This window comes from Drosophila melanogaster, chromosome 2L (genome assembly GCF_000001215.4).
Source record: "Drosophila melanogaster chromosome 2L".
Taxonomy (NCBI): Eukaryota; Metazoa; Arthropoda; class Insecta; order Diptera; family Drosophilidae; genus Drosophila; species Drosophila melanogaster.
Window position 1 is genome coordinate 5,037,301 of NT_033779.5, and position 13,805 is coordinate 5,051,105.

The window sequence follows — 13,805 nt, forward strand, 5'->3', positions numbered from 1 at the left end:
ACAAGCCTATTTAGAGCAAATATTGTTGAGGATAAAAAATCGTATGCCCTTCAGTGATAAACTTCCTGCAAGACAAATACTGCATACTTTTTACCCCTAACATTGAGTGATAAGATCTTCCTCAAAAGACCAGGGCTAAGGGTAGGCTATTGTGGTGGAAACCCCGTCGCGGAGAACCCTTAAAAAAGCAATGCCAAGCCAAGGATGAGAGCGAACTCACCTCGTGCACTTGTGCGCATGCCATTGCCTCTCTTTGTGCGGATTTGCGGTGGGGGAGGGGGTTGGTTAGCTGTCAAGGGGGTGGCGATGACGATTGGGGTCGCCGTGGACGGTTTGCGGGGCATAAAGTGGGGTGGACCGAGCCATATGATAATGATATGCAGACACACACACGCGCACAAAGTCCAATTGGTGGTTGGAAGCAGGTCGTGGAAAATAAGGGTAGGCCTTTGTGGGGCGATTCAAGTTGGAATCGTAAAAGTGAGTTGGAAAAAAAGTGCCAGAAGCCAGTGTGACTTGGACGCAAGCGGAGGCGGTCGTCGGTGGGAGTTGTAACTTCAGCCAGATAAGAGGAGCTGCTTTTTGTAGGTGTGGAGGAGCAGCAAGACGGAAAAAATGTGTGTACCTCGAAAAAAAAAACAGTGAAAATTGCGAGCTCTCGTTTGGAAAGCAGCGTGAAATTTGCATAAACTAACAAGACCACAAAGCCAACGGGAAGTGCACCACCAAAATCAGAGACTCCCAAGAAGCAGCAGTCTTCCGCCCCACCAAAAAAAAAAAAAAAAAAAAGGAAGAGGACACACCACCACCCCTACATATTTATGATTATCGTCCTGCTGCTGCTGTTCCAATCGCTGTGCCTCTACTGCCAACGCCTGGTGCTCTACGTCCACGACCGATGCTTCCCGAGGAACGTGCGCCTGCTGCAGGAGGTGGCCGAAACGGTGGGCGATCGTAAGGCGCCACAGCGCCTGGCGGAGCAGCAGCTGGAGCAACAGAAGCGCAGCCAGAAGCGTCGCATCCTCGAACCAATCCTTCCGCTCGTTGGTGGCCTCAATTCCGAGGCCTGTCGATTTTGTGCTCACAGTCCGCAGGGCTACTGTCGCCATCACTTCCATCTGCAGGAGCTGCAGCTGCACAGGCAGAGGGGTTCCGGTGGTGAGCAGGATTTCCGGCAGATTCGCCGAATCAAGCGGGAGCTAAAGCGGACTCTTGGCCAGCAGCAGCAGCAACTGCAACCGACGAGAAGCTATCGTCCAGTCCGACTGAGTGCCAGCTGGAGCAGCAGTTCCCTGAGCAGTGGTTACGCTTCACTGACCAGCGTTGGATCGCAGGAGCAGGAGGAGGCGTCCTTCGATCAGGATATTATTGAGGACGTTCCACTGGAGGAGGAAGCGGAGCTGCAGGACCTGCCGCAGGAGGATATCCAACAGCCCCTACTAACCACTTACTTGTAGATAAACGCCTCTTGGTCTCATCCTTGCATAAAGAATCATCCACTTGGAGTTCGTCTGGAGAACTGAAGAACCCTTCATAAAAACTATGCTATAAAGATGTATTGAAAAAAATTGTATAACATAGTTAACCACCAGAGAAACGAAAGAACAAACAACTACGAGCTAAAGACGCCACCCCTGAAGCCGCTCCTTGAACGATTTCAACAACTTTTGAGACCTGGAGAAGCTCATCAACCCCAGGAAGCCAACCCTATTGAAAACTTAACCCCCCCCCCCCCTCCCAACAGTTCGAAGGGTTCCCTTTGTCAAATTGATACAAATTGAGAAGCGAAAAAATTTCTAGTCGCAACACAATGTCTGATGTTGAAGTGGATCCACAGCAGGCTCACCCCCATCCCATAGCGGCAATTGCCCCGAGGAGACGTCGTCCAACCGGTCGACGAGGAGGAGTAACAGGAGGGTTGTCGTCCGGTTCACTGGATGCATCATCTTCCACATCGCCGCCACCCCGTTTCTGTCCGCTGCCCAATGGCGTTGAGGATAACTGGACGTGGAGCAAGCGGCACCGCTCCAAGGAAGTGGTGCTCAGAGGACCCAACTCGCGGACCGTGCACTTCCATCCCAACTGGAGCAAGGGCACTGCCGGTGTCCAGGGCAAAAGATCCCTGAATAACGGACGGCATTACTGGGAGCTTCATGTCTCGCAGCGCGTCTTTGGCACCTCGATAATGTTCGGTATCGGTACCAAGTCGGCACGGCTACATGCCAACGCCTTCCGGAACATGCTGGGCGAGAACGAACACGGCTGGGGACTGTCCCACAAGGGCGTGCTCTGGCACGAGGGCGTGGCCCTGCTGTACACGAAGCGGTTCCGCGAGAATCAACCCACCCAAATTGGCGTTCTCTTCGATGGCATTGAGGGCACACTCACCTTCTACAAGGATGGCAAGTGCCTGGGCGTTGCTTTCCGCGGATTGGATCAGGTGAGTCCGGTTGAATTGTTCAATCCTCCAAGGATCAGGCTCTAGAATCTCGCCTAACTGCCCAACAGATTGATGAGCCCCTGTACCCCATCGTATGCTCTACTGCCGCCAAAACGGAGATGACCCTAAAGTGCACCAGGAGGGAGTTCGTCAACCTACAGGATCGCTGTCGGGCGGTGATCATGCGCCGCGTACGAAGCGCTGCGCAGCTGGAGAAGCTGAAGCTGCCGCTGCCCATCGCCGACTATCTGAGCGAGGTGATCGACGAGAAGAAGCCACTGCGTCAGGTAGACAACTACGATATACTGTGTGATTTGTAGAGCTCGGATCGTGTCCGGTCAACGTAAGCTAAGTTTATAGAGTACGTCCTCGCCCCCAGGTGAATCAGCTGGAGATGTGCATTATGAATTACGATTTGTATGAGGCCCGTGAATGATTTTAGTGCCATCACATATTGGAGTGCCCAATGACTACCAGACGATGCAGTGGCTCCTCTGGGACGTGTGCATTTCTCGTAGTAGCTTTAGAGCGTGCTAAGTTTAAGCATTCGGAATTTGTGTGGATAATAGTCGTCCGACCTTTTGATTTGTCTTCATTTGTAGCGAAAATGTGGGAAAATAGGCCAATTTGGTGCAATATTTGTGATATAAGAAATGAGAAAAACGTTTTTCGGGGCTTCAAGTGCTTGCTAGAAAATCGCAAAATAATCTAGAGCTAAGCATATTTTTCGGTACAGACGAGTGTGAAATCTAGTCAAAAAGAACACGCTGCTAAACTAATTTTGTAAATTCGCAGACAGCAATTAAGGCCTAAGTACTGTAATGTAACAAAATGAAAATGTGTCTAGTCATAAATTGCATATAAAGCAAAGTGTAATTTAGTAAAAATTATTTAGTACGCTTTATGTAGATTTTTGTTTCTGTTTATATAAATTACTACACATAATGTAATTGATACATGACGAAACAAACGAAATAGTATTGAAAATTAAATTCGTAAGAAGTGCTCAAAAGAATTTGGCGATATTGATTTGCAATTGTCACTTGAATTTACATAAATAAACATAAATTTACTAACTATTTAAACGAAATACAATACTAAGCACAGGTTCACTATAGCACGATGGGGCTTTGAATGGCATCTAGAGCTCGTCGGAGAGATGGTTAATGTTTTGTAAATGGTCGCCGTAGTCGGTGGCCTCACTGCCCACAAAGGTATCGTAGTTGTTGAGTATTTCCAGGTAGGACAGGCGATCGTCGTGATCCTCATCGGTGGAGACAAAGAGATGGTCCACCTCGTCGTTGGCAATTGCCGTATTGCTTGGCACAATCCAGGATAAGACCTCATCGCCCGTCAGCACGCCATCGCCATTGGAGTCGTGATCCTTGTCGAAGCGCTCCTTCTCCGTGATCAGCCACTCCTTGTCGTGGTGCGAGGCTGCGTCGCCGACAAACTCCTGGAAGTTGATCTTGCCATCGTGATCCGCATCTTTGTCCTGCATCGTGTGCTCCAGCAGTATTGGCAACATTTGTGGATGCTCCTCGGGATTTTGGAATAAAACGAATTCCTCCAGCGTCAGCACACCATCCTTGTTCGTGTCGGCCGCATTGAACATCTCCTTGTCCTGCTTGATCATCTTCTGCTCATCCTCGTAGCTGTCGTAGTCGATGGTCTCCTTCTTGAAGTCCTCATCCTCCATGGCGTATGTGTCCTGGAGATACTCCTTCCACGTAATTCTCTCGTCCGCATCCTGGTCTATTTCTTCAAATCGATCAGCGGCTTCTTCCTCCGACAGTTTTCTGCAAGTTGTATTATGTATTTTAGTAAAAGCTTCAAATAGTCTATGCGTTTTCAGTTTAGGCAAGCATTTAGACAAAGCATTAGGTTGCTGAGGTGATTATTGGCTTGGCTAACATTGATGCAGTATTAATCAACAGACAACACTCACTTAAAGGACCTTAATATCCAGGCTTTCAACTCATGCCGGTCAATAAATTCGTCCTTATTCAGATCCATCATTTTGATCAATATCAACAGTCGTCGCTTCGATTCGTCTGGCGAAAGTGAGTCGAATTCCTGAGCCTCTTTCGTGTTGCCTTTTTTGTGGTTAAAGAGTAATAATAGCACACACATACATTAGCATTTAAAACTGAATGGAACATAAAACAGCAGCAATGCCATTGACGTATTGCTTTTAGAAAACAATTTTAATGATTTCACTATAAAACTATACAAACTTATATACTTCAATAATACATTTTCTTACAGCATATTCCAATTCATTAGTAAACTATATTTCGACCTTCAAGCAATATTTTTGAGCATAAATGGGTATGTGTATTGACTGATCCGTATTCTCTTGATGCTTGAATGAGTCTTTCCGTGTGCAGACCCACAAAAATAAACCTCAGGCAAGTAAACAAACATATGGCATACACCATAGCATACACAAAAAAAAAGTATGAGTCCTTTTCATAACTAAAATAATACAAAATTATGGTCAATACTCATAATTTCATTGGGTTGGAAAGTATCCTTAAAATAAACTTTTATATTTCTACAAATTAACAACTGAAACTGGAAATTCTATTGTTGTTCTGGCAAAAAAACGTGATTATATTTTATTTGCTTTTCAGGAAATGAGCACTACTTTTATGACCTTCATTGTAAGGAGTCTTTTTCGCTCTTTTCAAAGTGATTTTCTCAAACTGAATATGATCTGCTTTCTCTGCTAACTAGCGCTGACTCACCGATGATGGCCTCGTGATCGAACTCCACGTTGTGCTCCCCATCCTCGCCGTGGTGGTGGGCATCCCGGGGAGCGTAGATGCCGTCCTTGACCCGCTCCTTGCTAAGGTGCTTCTCGTGCTTGTGACTGTTGGCCACCGCCCCATGGGCGGGCATGGGACCCACGGCGGCCAGCAAGGCGACGGCACAGAGGGTCAGCGGGAGGAGCGGCAGATTCCTAGGCATTTTAATTGATTATGCCAAGCGGCGTGTTCTTTGGTCTTTGTTTTCTCTTTTTTTTTGGCAGCTTCCCGAGTTCTCGAGTGGATGGGGGGGATGATGTTCCGGCGGAGGAGGGAGACCGGATGGACGCACACGTAATGCCCAACAGCACAATGAACTCAGTTCACCTTTCGCCTGCTTCTGAAATATGCAAATGTCAGTAAAAAACCGACAACAAAAAAAAACTATTTTTTGAATTTTAAATAATCACCGACAGCTGTTGTCTTCGCTTGCCTTGCCAATATTTCGCTGACCACAACTGTTTACCTAACCACACAGCCCTTCAGTCACACGTGCATATTATGGGCATGGAAATTAATTTATTTACCTATACATATTAATACATGTTCACATAAAAATTCGTTTATTTATTTGCGTACACCAAAGAAACGAAAATGCAGACAATGTGACCGTCAGCGAAAAATAAATGTTAGCCCATCGATTTTTGGGTTTAGCATCTGTGCAGCCCTGGTGTTTCCACGCCCTACCAACACTGCCCACCTTGCTGTTAACTTTACAGCAGTGTTTGCTACGCGCCAGCCCTGACTTACATTACGAGGAATAAAAGAAAATAAATTGCACAAATTGGCGAAAAGCGCATTATTGCTAAACTAAAGCCTCGTTAATTTAGCAGGTGAGCTCTTAAAGAGAAAAACACCAACACAGTGCTGTGCAGGTTAAAAGCAACAAGGAAAAAAGCTGAAAACATCTAAAAAAAAAGTGGGCGAACGAAGTTGATTAAATTCAAATGACATCATTTTGCGACAGCTGTGTGGCATAAAAATCATTTGGAGCCGCGCGTTTATTTATTTCGAAATTTGATCATAATTCACGTTCATTTTGTGTGCCCCAAACACGCAAAGGACACTTGAGCCCACTGGGTGTGTGCGTGTGCATTTCCAGGACCCCAATTGCCTACGTGTGCGTGTGTGTGTGTGTGCGCGCGCGGCTATGTATGTGTATGTGGGTAGGAGTTGTTGACCGGCTTGGTTAGACTTTTATTTTCATTTTATTAGTATTTTCGTTGGGCGCCGAGCGACAGAAATACTTACTCATTAGTCGACCGGTCGGTCAGGTCAGTAATTATAGTCACTGACTAAAGCTTCACATGCAACTGGTCGCGGGGTGCCACCCCGCCAGCGAGTGCGAGCGAGAGGGCGCATGGCTCAGGGATGTCGCTGGTGGAATTCCAAGGGGGATTGCAATAAGGTAATCCATTTCAAAATTTGCACTCGCACTGTCTGCATGTTTTGAAAGCGTTGATCGAATGGGATTTTGTTTTTAGGAAAGTTAGCATTTCTGAGGCTAAATTCAATTCATTTTGTTTATAATAATATATATAAATAAGTTTTGAGCTAGGAAAGAATGTCCAGTAATATCTGGTTCTAGAATGTCCCCTGAACCATATAGCCATCTAGGTATATGTTCCGCCTTGGCCACTGGGTTGGGTCATATCGTACATATATCGGTCGAGTGATTATCCTGGCCAGAGTGCGTCACTTTGTCATTTGGGTATCTGCCACCTTACGCCGCAGGCTAATCCAATAAAAAAAATAGCTGCTAACCATTTCAGAGAGCAGCGCTGCGCGACGCCCAAAAGCGAAATAAAAATACGAAACCAAACCAAACAAAATAGCCAAAGCAGTAGAGCTGAGCTAGCGCTGGGAAAACCTCTTGGTCAACAACGTGTTACCCGATTTCGGTTTCAGTCGAGAGTCAGCCTTCAGCAGAGCGCCACAGCGAGCATTAGCTGCCTCACGGTTTCGTATCTCATTTGGTTTTCACTTACGTTTCACGGCTTTCGTTGGCACGCCCGCGCTAATTAATCCGCAGATATATTCAGCAGTAATCGGGCCAAATGCCGTACATAATCATACGGGGGAATCTAGCCTCCTACAGCCACAAATATCCATGGAGGGTGCTCGTCTCCGGGTTGAAAGGTAAAGCCTGAACCGCGTAGATACAGTATCTCTTTTTTTTTTGGTTTCGTTTCGCTTTTATTTGTAGTGTGTTTACCATTGCGACACACACAATTCATTTCGAGAGCTTGGCAAACAGATACGAACACACGATAGATTTCTGAACGCTCTTTTCGGTTTTTCCACTTTGCACCACAAAAAAAAAAAAAAAAAAAACAAATTTTTGAATGGTTAGACAGTGGCTGTATAAATATTATATACATATATTATTTTCAAACTATTGTTTCAATATCTAGCATGTATTTTGCTCAAGCTTGGAAACATGACCAAATGCACGCCTATTTGATGTCATAATAATACAATGTAATGTTTTAAAACTTTATCTAGTTATATTCTTTAAAATACTGAAAGCATCTTGAAAATCCAATCCTATACTTATTTTTTGACATTCAAATTCTACTCCCATTTTGAATTGTAAAGTTACAGTAAATCTCACTGAAACAATAATAAAAAAAAAATAAATAAAAAAATCTACGGCAAGCTATTTTTATTTGCTGGTTACCCAATAACCATTAGCGCTGTGCCGTAGTTATTTTCCTCATAAAATCAACAGCTGCCCTTTAATTGCACTCCATTTGCCCCTGGAAATCCGCCTGCCCGCACCATTCCGCTTTTTTCGACCGCCACTGTGCGAAGTTTGGTGCCCGCAGACGAGGTCTTCAGTTCGCCAGTTTGGGTTTGTTTTTCGCTCCGTGCAGTTCGCCTGGCAGAGCGGCCTGTCGTGCTTATATTTGTAGATATCTATATATACAGCCGTACGTAGTGCCACATATATGCACTCGATTCCGGTGCATATTTCTGGAAGTAGTATCTGTGCGGCGCAGAAGTCAATGCACTGGGATCGTCTAGGGACAAAGAAAATACGATACTCCCGAGATACTCCCATTTTACGTTTATTATGAAACAGCAGTCAATATTTCTTTCGCCATTTCGCTTAATTAGCACACTCACATTGAAAGACAATTGCCCTGGGCTGACGTCACTTTTCGACACAGCCGAGTTTATCTTTTGTTTGCACTGTTTAAACATTAGCGAAAAGGAAAGCGATTTTATCAAAAGTAGCACCCATGATAACCATTGCCCATTCTTCCAGCTGACGACATCGAGCAGTTGAACAAGTTCTCCTGCGGCGGCTACAGCGACGAGTCCACCATCGTCTACTTAGTGCATCCTTGTCGGATTTTATCGGCGCTAGAAGTGAGTACACCTTCCAGATCCCATACCGACCTACTCAGAATGATATTTTCTTATAGACACACATTTCGCTATCTAATGAGACAGCAGTTATTTTATCAACTTAAACAATTCGCCGAGCAGGCACTGATTAATTATTTTAGTAAAACTTTCAACCCCACTTCCCTTCCTATTGAACTTTCAATTATCCAGTGACTCATCGATTTCTGCATTTTTCCTTCTAGATCCTGGGATTTCGCGTAGTGGCCAGCTCATCGACTGCCGTGAAGCAGGACTACAACGAGTACATGTGGACGATGCGCAAGGAGTTCGACGAACCAGAACCCTTGGAAGCCGAGTCCGTGGTGCGAGAAAATCTATCGAATATTGGCCGCGAGGCAGCCAGTTTAGGCAACTATCACAAGGTGGATTCGCCTGAATAGACCCGCATCCCATCCAGTCCAAAACAAACAAAAAAAAAAAGAGCAGCAATCAACCAAGAACTCTACTCTAGTTGTATAATTTAGTGTGTGTGTGTGTGAATTGTGTGCGTGTTTCGGTGTGAAAAAAGAAAAAAAAAAAATTATAGTAACCTAGGGAATTTTGTTCCATAACATACACTGAGCAAAGGAGGCGACCAAGCGAGTCCCTTCAGACGAACGAACTATGAGTGAGGGCGCAGTCGGGCTGAAGGAACCTCAGAATCTCAATAGCGAAGTTGTTTCGACTGTCGTGTCCGCGGCATCGGCTGCATCCTTGAACGCCGCCACCGCCAACGTACCGGCCAATGTGGTGACCATACCGGTGCCCATTCTGCAGTCGGAGGGCAACTTTGCCTACGTGACCGTCAAGGGCTCGCTGCACGATTACACCTGCACCATTTTTGGCCTGAATCAAGCGGAAGTTCAAGCCCTGTCCAAGCGCTTCGAGAGCGGTGTTAAGGCGTGCGTCAATGGTATTATGGTGGCAGTGCCGCCCATGGTTATGCTGAACACTCTCGCCCAGCTAAGCTACAAGGTTGTCTGCAGTTGCGGCGAAGCCGAAATTTGTTGGACCATGCAGCGTGAGGTCTAATTCGTTTGATGAGATCACACTGTTATAGCGTCAAAGATCAGGCAACTGGCAGCGAAAGCAAAAGAAGCGGAAAAGGAATTCGGAATTCGGAATTGTAGAGAATATCTCGAAATAATCGGCAAGCTAAGATGGATCCACATAGTGCGGACAACTGCAAGTGCCACAAGCAGACGCAGCCGGCACAGCAGACGTTAAGCGACATGGACTTCGATCGAGGCATTTGGAATGCAGGTAAGAAATACAGCCGTGAATCTTATGGTTATTATCGTCCTTGACCAACTCTTTAATTTTGTATAGCTATCTATAACGAAGTGGAGCGTGTAAGAGAGTTTATCAAGAAGGGCCAGTCGATGGCTCGCGATGACTGCGACTATACGGCTCTGCACTATGCGGCCCGCAATGGGAACGAGCCCATCTGCAAGCTGCTTCTCGACGAGGGCAAGGCAGACGTGAATGCTGTGACCAAAGCAGGAGCCACCGCGCTGCATCGTGCAGCCATGATGGGTAACAACCATTGCAAATCGCAGTTATGATCAATCAATACTACGAGTTTTAATCTGACGGCAGGCCACTTGGAAATCGTGAAGCTACTGGTCGAGCACAAGGCTAATCTTCTGCTGCAGGACGAGAGCGGACAGACCGCTTTGCATCGAGCAGTGATGCGGGGCCACCTGGAGGTGTGTCGCATTCTGCTGGCAAAGGAGCCAACACTTAAGCTGGTCAAGGATAAAAAGGACAAAATTGCATTTGAGTACATCATGGAGAACGCCAATGATGATTTTAAGCTGCTGCTGAAGCCCTAAAGGGCTTGTCATTCCCCGTTCAACATATTCGTATTCGTTACGGTTTAAATATCTTTGTTTATTGAGTCTGTTAACACGTTTTCTATAAAATTGCACCCGATATCGTTGTAAAATCCTACTTAGAAATTGCATACGTCCTTATTTGTTTGCATTGTGTGCGAGATCGATTGTATATGGGAAAAGTAATCTTAACGTTTGCGTAGTCAAATTAACATAGTGGATACATACATCGTTTAAATCTTCTATATAGACTATATACACATGCCTAGTAAACATAAAATGTGCAAGTAATTTAGTGAAAACTCTGTGCCCAACAGGATGTGCACACGGAACTCGTTTTGAAAAATGCGAGATTTGCGTGAAAATTCTGTTCAAAATTTGTAATACATCGTAAGAAAATTAATATCACATTGGAGTCCGTGTATCGAAGTTGTTAATTAATCTGGCGTTGAAATTGAAATTAAGGAAACTATTGCAGAACCTTCCTACACACTCGTCGCCAATTTACAAAAACTATACGCTACCTATCATTATAGCAAACATATAAAACCTATATAATCTGAAAATAAAATTCCTAAAGCGCAATCAATCCCAAGACTCAGTCCATTTAACAACAGGTATATCGACCGGCTCCATACCCCTCACCGGCGGCAGTTCGTCAAAGTCGCTGAGGTAACGCTTCAAGGTGGCGGGTATGGCGAACTCATCCACAATCCTCCCCAGCGATGACCGCTCCTGAGTGGGAAGATACCTTTCCTGCACCTCCGGCCGCGTTTGCAGGCATCTCAGGAGACTCCGACGAATCTCCAGGCGAGCGAGAGACTGCAAGGAGCGTGGCTGGGTGCCAAGCAAACACATTTCCCGCTCGAATTCCAGCCGCGCTGGTGGCCAGTCCTTGGGCAGGGGTCGGTGCTTGTGCGGAAACTGAAAGCCAGCGTTGCCTATGGACAATAGGAAATGAAAATAACTACCATGTACTTCATAGGAACTAAGATCAGAGTAAGCAACTTACATAGCAACCTGGCAAAGGCCAATCGTGTTGGTGTGCAATTCGATCTGAGCTCATTCACCACATGTTCCCGGCAAATCTGCGCCAGATTGCAGCCCTCGTGGATGAGGAATTCGGCCACCTCCAGGCGGTGCAGGTTGATGGCCCTGGACAACGGAGTGTGACAATAAATCAGGCCACAAACGATTGTCGGAGCACACGAGTCATAGAAATCATTACGAGCGCTGGGCGATTTGGCAAGCAATACACGCAGTATGCGGCTAAACTCCTTAACCCAAAAATTCTGCTGCACGGCAAACAGAACCAAGCCCTCATCGTGGACATCCGAGTAGAGTCCGAGCTTGCGCTGTTCCTCAGCCACGTTCAGCAGATACTCAAGCATTTCGTGACGCCCCCGATGGATGGCCAGCATGATGGGTGTGAAGTTTTTGAGATTCCATACGGACAAACTCTCGCCGTACTGCAGTAGAAGCTCCACCAGTTCCTTGACATTGGACTCAACGGCGAGATGCAGCAGGTGTTGGGAGGCCAGGCGCCGTGCTCCGCGCTCTAAGAGCAACTTGGCCATCTGGGTGTGACGACCCCTCACCGCGTACTGCAAGGCCGTGTGATTCTGCTTGTCCTGGATATTGATGCGAGCACCACGCTTCACCAGCTCTTCAGCTACGTCCAACATGCTGCAGGCAATGGCCGCCATCAGTGGTGTCTCGCCATCATCATCCGTGTCATTGATGTTGATGTTCGTTTGAAGCAGTAGACGGGCAGATTCCGCACACTTGCTTTCGATGGCCATATGAAGCGCCGTCTTGCCATCACTCAGGGTTTTGGCATTCACCAAGGCTCCGTGCTTGATCAGTAGCTCGGTGACACCGGCGAAACCGGCACCCAGATGGAGTGGCGCGTATCCATCGTTATTGAGGACATTGATAGGTGCGTTGTGTTCCAACAGGATGCGCACACACTCCTCGTGACCCCAGTAGGCGGCGTAGTGCAGCGGAGTGGCCACATCGGCATCGTAGAGATGCGGATCATGTTCGCGACAGGAGACACAGCACTGGGATGATATGAACTCTCCGGTGGTTTCGAAGGTTTTCGCATAATACTGATACAATTGGCTATCCTCTTCGCCGCTGCCCGCTCCATTCTCCGCACTATTCTCGAACTCATCCACCCACTCCAGTTTCTCCATACCCTCGGGCGTCCGCTCGATCTCGAGGCTATCCGTGTTCGCTGCAATTCAAAACCAACGTGAAACGTTCTAAGAAAGCAGTTTTTGAAAATCTTTTTGCTAAGACAGTATGAAGTACAGGTTTCAGGTTTGACAAGATTTTCGTTACTTGCCACATAGAACTAGCCGTGTCTACTGTGTCTGGTTGCAGTTGGAACCCATTGTCGAGCATTGTTATCAGCCGGTTAACTGGCCAACCGATAACCGGTTTTCCGGCCTTCACTTACTTTTCTCTGTGCTTGCATTATGTTGGATAGACCCGAAAAGAGAAAAGAATGCACAACAAGAAATTGAGTACGTACAAAATTAACCGACTAAAATTGGATCATTCAACTTAGTGGGAGTATTAAAATTATAATAAATTCTGTATAGTATTATATATACTCCAAAAGTGAACAAACGAACTGGCACTTCATTTAAAATTTTCTTGTATCTAACTAATTCGTTTCCTGGATCCATTGATTATTATTATTATTATTTATGTTTATGTTTTACCTTTGAACAATATACATACACATTATCTAGCTTACCCACAGCATTTTTTTTTCTAATGTTCTCTATGTGTTTGTTTTTAATGCAATTAAATTTTCCGAAAGTTAGTTTCGTTTGTTTTCAGAACGAACCAGTGGAAGGAAAACTCACACTGATGAAAGACATTCAGCTCGGGCTCCTCGCAGGATTGAAGCAGCAGCTCCAACAGTTCGGCATCGCCCAGAATGGCCGCCGTGCCCACGGCAGTGCGTCCGCAAGTGGGCGATACATACGAGGCCTGGGCACCTTGCATGATGCAGCCCAGAGCCTGCTCGAAATCTCCGCTCTGTACGGCGGTTAGCAGGCGTTCGTTGAGGTCGTAGGACAGCATTTTGCCATCGGGTTAGTAATTTAGTTAGTTAGGCTAACTGAAGCTGGTTAGCGAAAAGGCGAAGCGAAAAGAACAAACCAAATGATAAGCAGCTGCTTGTGGGGTGGTGTGAAAAGTGCGTCGATGTCGTCAGTGGCAGCAACACTCCCCCGGAAAGTCTCATCGAGAAGTGAAACCAAACATCCGGCGTGCGCAGAAGCAGTACCAATTTTTGGCTGCATAGCGGGT

The 13,805-nt window shown here is 46.1% G+C and overlaps 7 protein-coding genes across 31 annotated transcripts; 5 read left to right on the forward strand and 2 right to left on the reverse strand.

Moving 5' to 3' along the window:
* The first annotated feature begins 408 nt into the window (after positions 1-408).
* On the forward strand, positions 409-3,518 carry CG14042 (uncharacterized protein). Of its 3 annotated transcripts, NM_001042871.3 has the most exons (3): positions 498-2,440; positions 2,509-2,727; positions 2,820-3,322. In NM_001042871.3, exon 1 carries the CDS (start codon positions 822-824, stop codon positions 1,455-1,457), a length of 636 nt encoding a protein of 211 aa, NP_001036336.1. In that variant the 5' UTR covers positions 498-821; the 3' UTR covers positions 1,458-2,440; positions 2,509-2,727; positions 2,820-3,322. The 3 variants fall into 3 exon arrangements, with proteins under 3 accessions (NP_001036337.1, NP_001036336.1, NP_001285609.1); NM_001042872.3 differs by having other exon boundaries at positions 409-2,440; positions 2,509-3,518; NM_001298680.1 differs by lacking the exons at positions 2,509-2,727; positions 2,820-3,322 and having other exon boundaries at positions 498-1,725.
* On the forward strand, positions 409-3,518 carry SP555. 4 transcript variants are annotated; one of them, NM_164618.2, is made up of 3 exons: positions 498-2,440; positions 2,509-2,727; positions 2,820-3,322. In NM_164618.2, exons 1-3 carry the CDS (start codon positions 1,811-1,813, stop codon positions 2,874-2,876), a joined length of 906 nt encoding a protein of 301 aa, NP_723047.1. In that variant the 5' UTR covers positions 498-1,810; the 3' UTR covers positions 2,877-3,322. The 4 variants fall into 4 exon arrangements, with proteins under 4 accessions (NP_652616.1, NP_723047.1, NP_001260073.1 ...); NM_001273144.1 differs by having other exon boundaries at positions 1,767-2,440; NM_144359.3 differs by having other exon boundaries at positions 409-2,440; positions 2,509-3,518.
* On the reverse strand, positions 3,348-7,412 carry CG31650 (uncharacterized protein). Of its 7 annotated transcripts, none has more exons than NM_001169410.1 (4): positions 7,239-7,412; positions 5,191-5,590; positions 4,389-4,536; positions 3,348-4,239 (listed from the first exon to the last, which is right to left on the reverse strand). In NM_001169410.1, exons 2-4 carry the CDS (start codon positions 5,411-5,413, stop codon positions 3,582-3,584), a joined length of 1,029 nt encoding a protein of 342 aa, NP_001162881.1. In that variant the 5' UTR covers positions 5,414-5,590; positions 7,239-7,412; the 3' UTR covers positions 3,348-3,581. The 7 variants fall into 7 exon arrangements, with proteins under 7 accessions (NP_001162881.1, NP_723048.1, NP_001162880.1 ...); NM_164619.2 differs by lacking the exon at positions 7,239-7,412 and adding an exon at positions 6,502-6,708; NM_001169409.1 differs by lacking the exon at positions 7,239-7,412 and adding an exon at positions 5,778-5,858 and having other exon boundaries at positions 5,191-5,584.
* CG33995 (uncharacterized protein) lies at positions 5,970-11,065 on the forward strand. Of its 3 annotated transcripts, none has more exons than NM_001038786.2 (6): positions 5,970-6,083; positions 7,007-7,389; positions 8,522-8,625; positions 8,847-9,906; positions 9,973-10,179; positions 10,243-11,065. In NM_001038786.2, exons 2-4 carry the CDS (start codon positions 7,308-7,310, stop codon positions 9,042-9,044), a joined length of 384 nt encoding a protein of 127 aa, NP_001033875.1. In that variant the 5' UTR covers positions 5,970-6,083; positions 7,007-7,307; the 3' UTR covers positions 9,045-9,906; positions 9,973-10,179; positions 10,243-11,065. The 3 variants fall into 3 exon arrangements, with proteins under 3 accessions (NP_001033875.1, NP_001033877.1, NP_001033876.1); NM_001038788.2 differs by having other exon boundaries at positions 7,283-7,389; NM_001038787.2 differs by lacking the exon at positions 5,970-6,083 and having other exon boundaries at positions 7,153-7,389.
* CG44001 (uncharacterized protein) lies at positions 5,970-11,065 on the forward strand. 5 transcript variants are annotated; one of them, NM_135056.4, is made up of 6 exons: positions 5,970-6,083; positions 7,007-7,389; positions 8,522-8,625; positions 8,847-9,906; positions 9,973-10,179; positions 10,243-11,065. In NM_135056.4, exons 4-6 carry the CDS (start codon positions 9,804-9,806, stop codon positions 10,476-10,478), a joined length of 546 nt encoding a protein of 181 aa, NP_608900.3. In that variant the 5' UTR covers positions 5,970-6,083; positions 7,007-7,389; positions 8,522-8,625; positions 8,847-9,803; the 3' UTR covers positions 10,479-11,065. The 5 variants fall into 5 exon arrangements, with proteins under 5 accessions (NP_608900.3, NP_001162882.2, NP_723051.2 ...); NM_001169411.2 differs by having other exon boundaries at positions 7,283-7,389; NM_164622.3 differs by lacking the exon at positions 7,007-7,389.
* On the forward strand, positions 5,970-11,065 carry CG44000 (uncharacterized protein). Of its 5 annotated transcripts, none has more exons than NM_001273149.1 (6): positions 5,970-6,083; positions 7,007-7,389; positions 8,522-8,625; positions 8,847-9,906; positions 9,973-10,179; positions 10,243-11,065. In NM_001273149.1, the coding sequence occupies exon 4, from the start codon at positions 9,268-9,270 to the stop codon at positions 9,673-9,675; it is 408 nt and encodes a 135-aa protein (NP_001260078.1). In that variant the 5' UTR covers positions 5,970-6,083; positions 7,007-7,389; positions 8,522-8,625; positions 8,847-9,267; the 3' UTR covers positions 9,676-9,906; positions 9,973-10,179; positions 10,243-11,065. The 5 variants fall into 5 exon arrangements, with proteins under 5 accessions (NP_001260078.1, NP_001260080.1, NP_001260076.1 ...); NM_001273151.1 differs by having other exon boundaries at positions 7,283-7,389; NM_001273147.1 differs by lacking the exon at positions 7,007-7,389.
* Positions 10,518-13,762, reverse strand: CG9121 (uncharacterized protein). 4 transcript variants are annotated; one of them, NM_001273152.1, is made up of 4 exons: positions 13,358-13,675; positions 12,829-12,948; positions 11,491-12,717; positions 10,518-11,419 (listed from the first exon to the last, which is right to left on the reverse strand). In NM_001273152.1, the coding sequence occupies exons 3-4, from the start codon at positions 12,674-12,676 to the stop codon at positions 11,064-11,066; spliced, it is 1,542 nt and encodes a 513-aa protein (NP_001260081.1). In that variant the 5' UTR covers positions 12,677-12,717; positions 12,829-12,948; positions 13,358-13,675; the 3' UTR covers positions 10,518-11,063. The 4 variants fall into 4 exon arrangements, with proteins under 4 accessions (NP_001260081.1, NP_001285610.1, NP_608901.1 ...); NM_001298681.1 differs by lacking the exon at positions 12,829-12,948 and having other exon boundaries at positions 13,656-13,762; NM_135057.3 differs by lacking the exon at positions 12,829-12,948.
* Positions 13,763-13,805: the final 43 nt, after the last annotated feature.